A 12496-nucleotide genomic window follows, 5' to 3' on the forward strand; every position below is an offset into this window, starting at 1 on the left:
ATGAGAGGTGAAAACAATGCTTGGACTTAAAATGAGAAATGTTTATTTAACACAGCTACTGTAAAGGTCTGCAAATGGGTAACAGTTACTATATAAAGGAATTTCCAACGGCATCAGCTCCTATACCTCTGAGGCATAATGTTGTTGTACCTATCACTTCAAAGAAGAAGAAGCAGGGCAAGAAGCCTCGAATAAAATTTAAGATATTAACAGATGCTAAAGAAAGAGGTGGATTTGCCCTGCCAGACCTTAAACTTTATTATGAATCAGCAGCATTTTGCTGGCTGAAAGAATGGATGCTTCTTGAAAATACTGATGTCTTGGATCTGGAAGGTTTTAACAATGTATTTGGTTGGCATGCATATTTGTGGTATGACAAGGTTAAAGTTCATAGAGCTTTTAAAAATCATATTATCAGAAAAGCATTGTTTAATGTTTGGATAAGATACAAGGATTTGTTAGAAAATAAAACCCCAAGATGGTTGTCACCAATGGAAGCGAAGGCATTGAAAAAACTCAATATGGAGGCCAAATGGCCGAAGTATTGGGAAATTCTGGAGCAAGAGGGAGACAGGTTAAAATTGCAGAGTTTTGAAAAATTGAAAAGCAGAGTGCGAGATTGGCTCCATTATTATCAAATAATGGAGGCATATAATTTGGACAAAAAAAGTAGGCTTCCAGGTGGAAAAATCAAAATTAGAAACAGAATTGTTAGAACCCAGTTAAGAATTTGTCAAGAATGTATAACTTGCCGCTGAAATGGAATACTCAAGATGAAACGGTGAAATCTGCTATGATTAAATGGGCACAAGATGTTGGGCATAACATTATGATGGCTGACTGGGAACGGTTATGGACCACAGGTATGAAGTTTAAGGCATGCAATGCCTTAAAGGAGAATTTAATGAAAATGATTTACCGGTGGTACATAACACCAGTCAAGCTGGCAAAAATCTATCACTTGCCCGATAATAAATGTTGGAAATGTAATGAGACGGAAGGTACTTTCTTTCACCTTTGGTGGACGTGCCCAAGGATTAAGACCTTCTGGGAAATGATATACAATGAAATGAAAAAGGTATTTAAATATACCTTCTTGAAGAAACCAGAGGCCTTTCTCCTGGGCATGGTCGGCCAATTGGTGCCAAGGAAGGATAGAACCTTTTTTATGTACACCACAACAGCAGCAAGAATACTCATCGCGAAGTATTGGAAGACACAAGATCTACCCACCCGGGAAGAATGGCAGATGAAGCTGATAGACTACATGGAAATGGCGGAAATGACTGGCAGAATCCGAGACCAGGGAGAAGAGTCGATGGAAGAAGATTGGAAAAAAATTAAAGTATATTTACAGAAATACTGCAAAATTAATGAATGTTAGAAGAATACTGGAATGAAGTTATATGGTTTTAGCAGAAATGTTATAAAGAATCAAGAAAAAACTGATTGTTAATGGGTTAAAGTGGAAAAATTAAAGTTAGATTGTGTTAAGATAAACTATAGAACAAAAAATTGAGAAAGAGGGAAAGGATTTGCTGAATTAGTTAATTTGAACTAGAATACAAAAAGGGAGGTGCGATGAAGTCGAGGAAATAAGCATATGAAAGATAATGAAATGAAAATTGGATGTGTTTTTAAATGTTTTGGGCTTTTTTTCTTGTTGTTTTGATGTATTGTTTTTCCTTTTTATTTTTGATGTATTGTTTGTTAAATTTTTTATTGCTTTTTTTTCTTTTATACTTTCTTTTTGTAACTATAAAACTTTTAATAAATATCATTAAAAAAAAACAAAAACAAAGTTTGGACAAGCTCCATTGACTCAAAGACACAGATGAGTTAATTCCCTGCCTGTAGTCATTTCTTGCAGGTTAATTAACAATGCAATCCAAACCCAAGATTTGCCAAGATTACAGAGTCTAAAATTTCATTTCATTCATTTTACCCCCCCCCCCAATATTCCTATACGAAAACCCAGGCCCAAAGTGGCTTACAACATCAACAAAACAGGGATGCATTTCAAATGAACCAAAAACAATTTCATAATAACAAAACAACAACAACAGCATAGTGATAATATCATGATAACATGGGAAAACAAATATATAGTAACTTAAAATAAACCATATGGCAATACTATAACAAGGTCACCTAAACAGCATGTAGCCTCCAACATCAAAAATAACAAGGGAGATTCCCAGTAACACTCTCAATGAAGGGTATATTTTTTTACAACCTAGAGACTAAGGTTGGATGAGCAATCTTCAGATTTCTTGAACACAAGACAAGAGCAGCCTGCTTGGATGTCAGGTGCTAAGGACATGTGGGGGGAAAAATGCGGTATCAGTTGTGTCCCAAAGAAGAATGTACATTTTTTCTATGTTCAGTCCAAGTTGTGCAGATGATTCCAGCCGATCTTTGTTTTGACTATTTCAGGTTGTGTAATACAGGTGCACAGTGTGGAGCATTTTGAGCTGCAGGGCTTTATATCTCCATGGCCAACATTTCAGGGGCTGTATACCATGCGTGGGGGGGGACACAGAAGAAAAATTGGGAGAAGAAGAAACGTGACTCCTGCCTTTGTAGAGTGGGATACATTTCAACTGCACAAACCTCAAAATTGTCAACAAAACCCAATCCTCTTTTTCTGGTGAGAAAGAGTCATCAATGCAGTCCAAGGACAAAATACAGCCAAAGAACTCTTACGAAAGGTTCCTAAGTGGGAGCGAACAAGGAGGGTCCATTTCCTGTCTGTCATTCTCCTCATTCAAAACCCGCTGGAGGATGACCAGTAGGCTCTCCCTAGATCGACCTCCCTTCTTCCTCCCAACCAGAAAATAAAGCAAGGGGTTCACACAGCTGTTAAGGGAGGCACACAAAATGGCATAATAGTGTCGAACACGAATATTCAGGCGTAAAATTAATCTTTCGAGAAGAAGGGCATTGAGTGGGAAAGCAAGCACGAGGAAAAAGAGGAGTGTAAGTAAAATAACCGTTAAAAGCCTTCCCCGCTTTCGTGGGTGTGATTTAAAACAGACTTTGATGAAAAGGATCACAGTTGAAATGGTCATAAGTGGGAGGCAAAGCAGTCCAGTCAAGATAAATTGAAAATATTCTGTGATGATATAAAGATAGGTGTTATCTGACATAAGGGGAGATGTTTCTCTGATAATGTAGAGCATTACACCGAGCAGACAGGAGAGGACCCATATGAGGGCACACACAGTGGTGGACAAATGGGTCGGCCGGACACACCGATGCCAAATAGGGAAGAGGACAGACACACATCTGTCAATGCTGATGGCTGTCAGAAGAAGTTGGCCAGTGTTGTATGTGAAGGATAAGAGAAAAAAAGCAATGCTACGAAGAACATAATAAGGAAACCAAGTAAAAGAATACATCTCTAAGCTCAGGAGGAATGCAAAGTCAGCAACAGCCAAATTAAGGATGTAGGTGGTGAACGGTTTCCTCCTAATGCGGAAACCAAGAAGCCAGATGACAGTTCCATTCCCCAAAAATCCCACACAGCAGATAACTAAAATCAAGCCATATATTATAGATTTTTCGTATTTCTTATATTGGAAATTTCCTTGGTCATCATATGAGCTATTATAAGTGCCATTATACTCCTTATATGTCACAGCAGACACAGTAGATTGCAAAGTCCCATTGATATGTCTTTCCATGCTGAATGACTGCATGTGGAATCCTTGTCTCCTCTTCTGGAGCAGAAGTTTCCTCTAAGAAAATATCACAAAGATGTTTGACTCAGCTGGAATTCTGTGCAAAACTCAGAATTGTGAAAGCGGGGAGCCCATTGAACAACATATAAACCCACCACATCTGTCTATCAAGTCAAAAGTAATATATGTGCAGTTCTCTGCAATATAACTGAACCCCCCACATAGGCCACACCCCTCTGGATTTTTTCTCATTGAGGTTTTTTTGGACTTTAGTGCGTTAGTTTACCTGGAAACTTGGTTTGATTGGTGCCAAGAGAAGAAGTCAGTACAGCATTCCCTGGTCTTCTGGCATTATTGTCTGATACGTAATGTCTCTCCAAAATTGAGGTTCAGTCATATTTCTTTTGCTATGGCCAAGCTCAACATTCCTGCTTAGGAAGAGATATCAGTAAGGATGAAGGAGATGGACTGAGACAGAATGAGAAGGACACCACCTTGTTTAGCGAAGATTGATATAAAGTTTTATAGCAGTGAATTTCACTTACCTACTGACAATTCATCAGGTGGGTGAGGCTATCTTCCAATGCAACAAGAGCAGGCTAGGAATGAATGAGGGTGTGCCGGAGGTTCTGAAAGAGAGGTCAGGCAGTAATGTCACATTTTATCTTATTACGTATAACTCAGTTTTGTTTTTGTTGCTTAGTTCCTAGGATTCTCCCCCAAATAGAGCACACTTTCTGATATGTCTATAGTGGCTCCCCCCTAAACAAGGAGGCTGTTTTTGATGGATGGGAAGCACATCCATCACATGGGGGGCGCAGGGGTTTACCCAAGTAGTAGTAGCACCTTTAAGAAGCAAACATACTTGATAGATAAACAAATGAATAGATACCCCTGGTGGTGGTGATTCAGAAGATTTATAATACTCTCCCCTCCAAATGCCCCAGCCATTTTCCTAGGGCAAGGAAACTGTAGCCTCATACACAGCATGCTCAGAAGACTTAGCAGTCCTCCTTGCCTACCAGGTTCTCTTCTTCTGTAGTTCTGAGGTTGATGGGAAATTTTCCAAGAGCAGTCAAGAAACTCAAGTAGCTAATGTGAAGACCTCTGATGATGGGGTAGGGATGTAATTAGCCTTCACTTGTAAGGACCAAGAGTAAGGAAAGTGCTCCACTGACATTCTGAGAGTTGACTCAATGAGTGACTTATAGAAAGGGGAGAAACGAACTCTTCAGTGGGATAACTATTGTTCTGTAGCTTCATGCTAAGGGTTTAGTCACTCACAGAACAGAGAAAGGAATTCAAGAATTCAAGAGAGTGTATATGTTTATATATTAAGCGGAATCCCCTCATTGTGTTTGCTTCTAGGAACATGGATATCTGCTCCCTTCGTATTGCCTTAAGAAGACCAACTTTCCCGAGACTTTACTGATCAATCATAGGTGAATTGCCTGCACTGGACTTGGATCACTTGAAATGACCCAGTCTATTCTGCATGCCTATTAAAATACATTAATTTCATTGTGTCTGGATACAATGCTCTCTCCCTTGGCAAAACCTCAGAAAGTCACCTTATACTGAGTCAGGCTATTGGTCTATCAAGATCAGGACTTGTCAAACAGATTCTTAGTGCCACTCTGTAGCATTTTAAAAAGTGGTCTTTTCAACCCTACCTCGGGGTGCTTGGGAATTAACCTTCTGCAAGCACTGCAGCTCTGGCCTCTCCTGTAAATGTAAAAAAAACTGTAAATGTTTCACCCAACCTTGTGACTAACTGCAGATCAGAAGTCTTCAGGAATGGTGAGTACAAGAGAACAAGGGCATAGCACTGGAATGGCAGGCCCTAAGGACGTAAGAGGGGAAAAAATGTGTCCCCACTCATGCCCCTTGGAGAAAATGTAAAATCTTACCTGTCTCACTCAAAGGTGCAAAACGGTCCCTCCTGTACTTTGTCTGGGTTTAATTTGATTCTCTGCCTCATAGGACAAGAGGGTGCTCTTTAATAGGATATGAAGATAATTATCAGTTCACCAAGGAGGAGGAGACTATTGTCATTTATGTCCCAGAAGGCTACAGTCATGAAGACTAGGTTTGTAATTGGCTCTGGAGGAAGCAGATCATGTCTCACGTACTTCTTTATCTGTACCAGACAAATGGAAAAAATCAAGACCTCATCTCCAGATTTTTAATCAAGGCTGTCTGAGCAAGATAACAACTTCCTGGCCTTTTAACGTTCAAAAGCATTTGTCCCCTATGGGTCTTTTGTTGGGTGGCAGAAGTGTCTATTGGTGGAGACATGATTACCAAGGGTGGTAGGTTATGCAAACTAGGTCATTCAGAGTCATTTGCTGAGACTTATGGAAAGGAGCAGATCCACCGGGTCATCCTTCTCCTCCCCACCTTCATTAGCAGGCAATTCCATGGTAACCCCCTGACTCTCACTCTAACTGTCACAACCACCATGTTTGATTTTTTTCTGCCTCTCTCTGACCCTCACTTCTCTATCTCTCTATGGTGAACCCCTGGGCTGAGCCTCAAAACCAGGTAGGCTCTTCCGCTGAGCTTTCTCATTGGTCAATCTACATTAACCATTTCCATCCCCCTATACTAACATAACCACAAGGAATGGGCAAATGCCCCATCAATGTCACATTTATTTCTTTTCATTGATTTCATAAAATTTATACACTGCTTGATTGTAAAAAAAGAAAAAGAAAAAAACACCCCAAAGCAGCTTACAAATGAATAAACAGAAAAATCAAGAACAATCACAACCATACTTTAAAACATGCAAAAGTTAAAATACTGAAGCAGATCGAATATATGTTAAGCTTCTTTACATGATATATTGTGCTTACAGTATTATCATTTGAACTCCAATTAATTAATATCTATTTAATATCTATATGAAGCCATTGGATGCGGTCATTAGGAGTTTTGGAGCAAGGTATCAGCAGTGTGATGATGTTGACAGGCAGCTTTCCCTTTCCATAACATAGGAATTGGGAGAGGCTGTAAATGCTTTGAACCGGTATCTGGATGCAGTAGTGGTCTGGATGAGGGCTGAATTCTATGAAGATGGGGGCTCTTTGGGTGGGTGGTTCCCGTGTTTTGGAAATTGGCAAGTTCCCTGTTCTGAGTGGGGTTGCACTCTCTTTGAAGGAGCAAGTGTGAAGTTTGGCGGTACTTCTGGATACATCTCTGTCACTAGATGCTCAGGTGTCCTCTGTGACTAGGAGCGCCTTTTCCAGCTATGGCAATTCCTGGACAGGGATAGCCTAACCACTGCAAGAGCATGTGTTGGTAACCTCATGGCTAGATTACTGTGATGTGCTTGATGTGGGGCTGCTCTTGGGTCTGGTTTGGAACTTCCAGCAGATGCAGAATGCTGCTGCCAGATTGCTGATGGGAGCTTCTCGTTGAGAACATGTGACACCACTATTAAAACATCTGCTCTGGCTGCTCCTGAGGCAGGTTCTTCTTGCATTGTTTTACCCAGCCCCGAACAACTTGGCTCTAGGATACCTCAGGGATCGCCTGAAACCTTATACTCCAGCTTGAGTAATTAGACCATTTGCATGAGCATCTTTGGTCATTCTCTCTGTTGTTGAGGTTCATTTGACAACAAAAAGAAATTAAGCCTGGTCCTGTGGAACACCCTGCTGATAGAGATTTGGTAGCCACTTTCTGTGTCAACTTTTAAGGTTCTGTTGAAAACCTTTCTGTTCCACCAGGCCTATACGAGCAATTAGAGTACTTCCTCCACAATGGTCTATTGATATTTGTCGTTGTTGTTGTTAAAAAATACCTTTTAATATCCATACTGTCAGGAGGTCCTACACATGAGTAGGAGTCTGGCAGAGACAAATGCCCAACTGGCATGTTCTTCCCTCCTGGTTGTTCGTTTGGGAGATTCAAAAGCTTTCTCCAGTCTGAACATCACAGCGACTGATACCAAGATGCATCAGCACACTTCAGGATCAGCAGCATAAAGGCCATCGGTGTTCAGATTCAGTAGCGCAGCAATTCGGCTAAACTACTTTTAATTACATATATACACTCAGAGCATCGTAACTCAGCTCCTTCCTCTTCAGCATCAGACAGCAAAGAAAGAGAACAAGGGACAAAAATCCTACATCACGGAAACACAGTAATAAAAACATCCTGTCTCAGTCACTTCCCACAATGTGGAATGAAAATATACACCGCCATGTGATAAAAACAACCCCATGACTGCAACACAGGGAGTGAATCCTAACACATACTGCTATCGCTATGTTCTATTATCTCTTTATTTTTATTTTTTAAATATTTTCATTTTTAGTTATTTTATTTTTATTAGTTTTGTTTTTCTTATTTGTATTATTAGTTGGAGTATTGTTCAGCTCAGATCTTTGTCTGGGCTGAACAATGGGGATGGAGACGCTCTTTGAGGTAATTAGCAGGCAATTTAATGGTTAAAATACGGAAGCAGATCAAATATATGCTAAGCTTCTTTACATGATATATTGTGCTTATGATAATATTATTTGAACTCCAGTTAACATTAATATTAATATTTTTTAATATCTATACGTAGCCATCGGATGCGGTCATTAGCAGTTTTAGAGGAAGTTATCTGCAGTACGATATGATGTTAACACACAACTCTCCTTTTCCATAACATATGAATCGGGAAGGGCTATGAAAGCTTTGAACCAGTGTATAGATGCAGTAGTGGTCTAGATGAGGGTTGATCAACTGTGTTTGAATTCTAGGAAGATGGAGCTCTTTGGGTGGGGAGGGGTTCCCCATGTTTCGGAAATTGGCAAGTTCCCTTTTCTGAGTGCGGCTGCACTCCCTTTGAAGGAGCGAGTGTAAAGTTTGGGGGTACTTTGGATACATCTCTGTCACTAGATGCTCAGATGTACTCTGTGTCCACCATTCAGAACCCTGGATCATATTTTGGTTGACGCTTGCACCAGGACATTTGCAAGTCATGAGACGTGAAAACAATGCTTGGGATTAAATTGGAAGTGTTTATTTAACAGAGCTACTGTAAATGTCTGCAGATGGGTAACAGTTACTATATAAAGGAATTTCCAATGGCATGAGCTCCTATACATCTGACGCATAATGTTGTTGTACCTATCACTTCAAAGTGCTGGGTAAGCTCCAATGACTCAGGGACCCAGATTAGTTAATTCCCTGCCCATAGTCATTTCTTGCAGGTTCATTATCAATGCAATCCAAACCCAAGATTTGCCAAGATTACAGAGTCTAAAATTTCATTTCATTCATTTTATTTCCCGCCCCCCAAATTCCCATACGAAAACCCATGCCCAAAGTGGCTTACAACAACAAAACAGGGATGCATTTCAAATGAACCATACAAAAACAATTTCACAATAACAAAAAACAACAACATAGTGATAATATCATGATAACATGGGAAAACAAATATGTAATAACATAAAATAAACCACATGTCAATACTATAACAAGGTCACCTAAACAGCATGTAGCCTCCAACATCAAAAATAACAAGGGAGCTTCCCAATAACTCTCTCATTCAAGGGTATTTGTTTTACTACCTTGAGACTAAGGGTGGATAAGCAGTTTTCAGATTTCTTGATCACAAGACAAGAACAGCCTCCTGGGATGGCAGGTGCTAAGGGCTTGCGGGGGGGGGGGGGGATGTGATACCAGTTGTGTTCCAAAGAAGAATGTACAATTTTTCTATGCTCAGTCCAAGTTGTACAGATGATTCAACCCAATCTTTGTCTTCTCTATTTCTGCTTGTGCAATATAGGTGCACAGTGTGGAGCATTTTGAGCTGTAGGGCTTTATATCTCCATGGCCAACATTTCAGGGGCTGTATGCCATGTGGGGGGGGGGGGGGACACAGAAGAAAAATTGGGGGAAGAAAAAACATGACTCCTGCCTTTGTAGAGTAGGATACATTTCAGCTACACAAACCTCAAAATTTTCAACAAAACCCAATCCTCTTTTTCTGGTGAGGAAGAGTCATCAATGCAGTCGAAGGACAAAATACAGCCAAAGATCTCTTACGAAAGGTTCCTAAGTGGGATCGAACAAGGAGGGTCCATTTCCTGTCTGTCATTCTCCTCCTCATTCAAAGCCCGCTGGAGGATGACCAGTAGGCTCTCCCTAGACTGACCTCCCTTCTTCCTCCCAACCAGGAAATAAAGCAAGGGGTTCACACTGCTGTTGAGGGAGGCACACAAAAAGGCATAACGGAATGGAATGGGAATATTCAGGCGTGCAATTAATATATCGAGAAAAATGGCATTGAGTGGGAAAGCAAGCATAAGGAAGAAGAGGAGTGTAAGTAAAATAACAATTAAAAGCCTTCCCCGCTTCCGTGGGTGTGATTTAAAACAGACTTTGATGAAAAGAATCACAGTTGAAATTGTCATAAGTGGGAGGCAAAGCAGTCCAGTCAAGAGAAATTGAAAATATGCTGTGAGGAAATAATGATAGATGTTATCTGGTGTAGGGGAAAATGTTTCTTTGATAATGTAGAGGATTATGCAGAGCAGACAGGAGAGGACCCATATGAGGGCACACACAGTGGTGGACAAATGGGTCGGCCGGACACACCGGTGCCAAATTGGGAAGAGGACAGACACACATCTGTCAATGCTGATGGCTGTCAGAAGAAGTTGGCCAGTGTTGTATGTGACGCTGAAGAGATAATTAGCAAAAATATAAAGAACATTAAAGTGAGTAAACCTCATAAAAGGACGGAACTGTAGGCTCAGGAGCAATGCAAAGTCAGCAACAGCCAAATTAAGGATGTAGGTGGTGAACGGTTTCCTCCTAATGCGGAAACCAAGAAGCCAGATCACAGTTCCATTCCCCAAAAATCCCACACAGCAGATAATTAAAATAAAGTCATATATTATAGATTCTTCATATTCCTTGTATTGGAAATTTCCTTGGTCATTAGATGAGCTATTATAAGTCCCATTGTACTCCTTATATGTCACAGCATCCGCAGCAGATTGCAATGTCGCATTGATTTGTCTTTCCATGCTGAATGACTGCATGTGGAATCCTTGTCTCCTCTTCTGTAGCAGAAGTTTCCTCTAGGAAATGGAAAGTATCACAAAGATGTTTGACTCAGCTGGAATTCTGTGCAAAACCCAGAATTGTGAGAGCCAGGAGCCCATTGAACAACACATAAACCCACAACATCTGTCTATCAAGCAAAAAGTCATATATGTCCAGTTCTTTGCAATATAACTGAATCCCCCCATGGGCCACACCCCTCTGAATTTTTTCTCATGGAGCTTTTTTTTTGGACTTAATGAGTTAGTTTACCTGGAAACTGGGTTTGATTGGTGCCAAGAGAAGAAGTCAGTACAGCATTCCCTGGTCTTGTGGCATTTACTGTCTGATATATAACGTCTCTCCAAAATTGGGGTTCAATCATATCTCTTTTGCTGTGTCCAGGCTCATCAGACACAACGAGAAAGACACCACCTTGTTTAGGAAAAGATTGATATAAAGTTTTATAGCAGTGAATTTCACTTACCTACTGAACATTCATCCAGGTGGGTGGGGCTATCTTCCAATGCAATAAGAGCAGGCTAGGAATGAATGAGGGTGTGCAGGAGGTTCTGATAGAGAGATCAGGCAGTAATGTCACATTTTTTTCTTATTACATATAACTCAGTTTTGTTTTTGTGGTTTAGTTCCTAGGATTCTCCCCCAAATAGAGCACACTTTCTGATATGTCTATAGTGGCTCCGTCCTAACCAAGGAGGCTGTTTTTGATGAATGGGAAGCACACCCATCACATGGGGGGCGCAGGGGTTTACCCAAGTAGTAGTAGCTCCTTTAAGAAGCAAACATACTTGATAGATAAACAAATGAATAGATACCCCTGGTGGTGGTGATTCAGAAGATTTATAATACTCTCCCCTCCAAATGCCCCAGCCATTTTCGTAGGGCAAGGAAACTGTAGCCTCATACACAGCATGCTCAGAAGACTTAGCAGTCCTCCTTGCCTACCAGGTTCTCTTCTTCTGTAGTCCTGAGGTTGATGGGAAAATTTCCAAGAGCAGTCAAGAAACCCAAGTAGCTAATGTGAAGAACTCTGATGATGGGGTAGGGATGTAATTAGCCTTCACTTGTAAGGACCAAGAGTCAGGAAAGTGCTCCACTGACATTCTGAGGGTTGACTCAATGAGTGACTTATAGAAAGGGGAGAAACGAACTCTTCAGTGGGATAACTATTGTTCTGTAGCTTCATGCTAAGTCTTTAGTCACTCACAGCACAGAGAAAGGAATTCAAGAATTCAAGAGAGTGTATATGTTTATATATTAAGCGGAATCCCCTCATTGTGTTTGCTTCTAGGAACATGGCTATCTGCTCCCTTCGTATTGCCTTAATAAGACCAACTTTCCCCAAGACTTTACTGATCAATCATAGGTGAATTGCCTGCACTAGACTTGGATCACTTGAAATGACCCAGTCTATTCTGCATACCTATTAAAATACATTAATTTCATTGTGTCTGGATACAATGTTCTCTCCCTTGGCAAAACCTCAGAAAGTCACCTTATACTGAGTCAGACTATTGGTCTATCAAGATCAGGACTTGTCAAACAGATTCTCAGTGCCACTCTGTAGCATTTTAAAAAGTGGTCTTTTCAACCCTACCTGGGGGTGCTTGGGAATTAACCTTCTGCAAGCACCGCAGCTCTGGCCTCTCCTGTAAATGTAAAAAAAACTGTAAATGTTTCACCCAACCTTGTGGCTAACTGCAGATCAGAAGTCTTCAGGAATGGTGAGTACAAGAGAA

The 12496-nt window shown here is 40.6% G+C and overlaps 2 protein-coding genes across 2 annotated transcripts; both read right to left on the minus strand.

Annotated features, from left to right (window-relative positions):
- Positions 1 to 2702: 2702 nt before the first annotated feature.
- LOC310682187 (mas-related G-protein coupled receptor member H-like) lies at positions 2703 to 4202 on the minus strand (the record flags this gene model as incomplete). The annotated part of the gene is made up of 2 exons (XM_083450680.1): positions 3970 to 4202; positions 2703 to 3740 (listed from the first exon to the last, which is right to left on the minus strand). The coding sequence occupies exon 2, from the start codon at positions 3699 to 3701 to the stop codon at positions 2703 to 2705; it is 999 nt and encodes a 332-aa protein (XP_083306806.1). The 5' UTR covers positions 3702 to 3740; positions 3970 to 4202.
- A 5528-nt stretch (positions 4203 to 9730) lies between these two features.
- On the minus strand, positions 9731 to 10735 carry LOC310681821 (mas-related G-protein coupled receptor member H-like; the record flags this gene model as incomplete). The annotated part of the gene is made up of 1 exon (XM_083449779.1): positions 9731 to 10735. The coding sequence occupies one exon, from the start codon at positions 10733 to 10735 to the stop codon at positions 9731 to 9733; it is 1005 nt and encodes a 334-aa protein (XP_083305905.1).
- Between the last annotated feature and the right edge of the window lie 1761 nt (positions 10736 to 12496).

This window comes from Podarcis tiliguerta (assembly GCF_965153285.1).
Source record: "Podarcis tiliguerta genome assembly, chromosome: 7".
Classification (NCBI taxonomy): domain Eukaryota; kingdom Metazoa; phylum Chordata; class Lepidosauria; order Squamata; family Lacertidae; genus Podarcis; species Podarcis tiliguerta.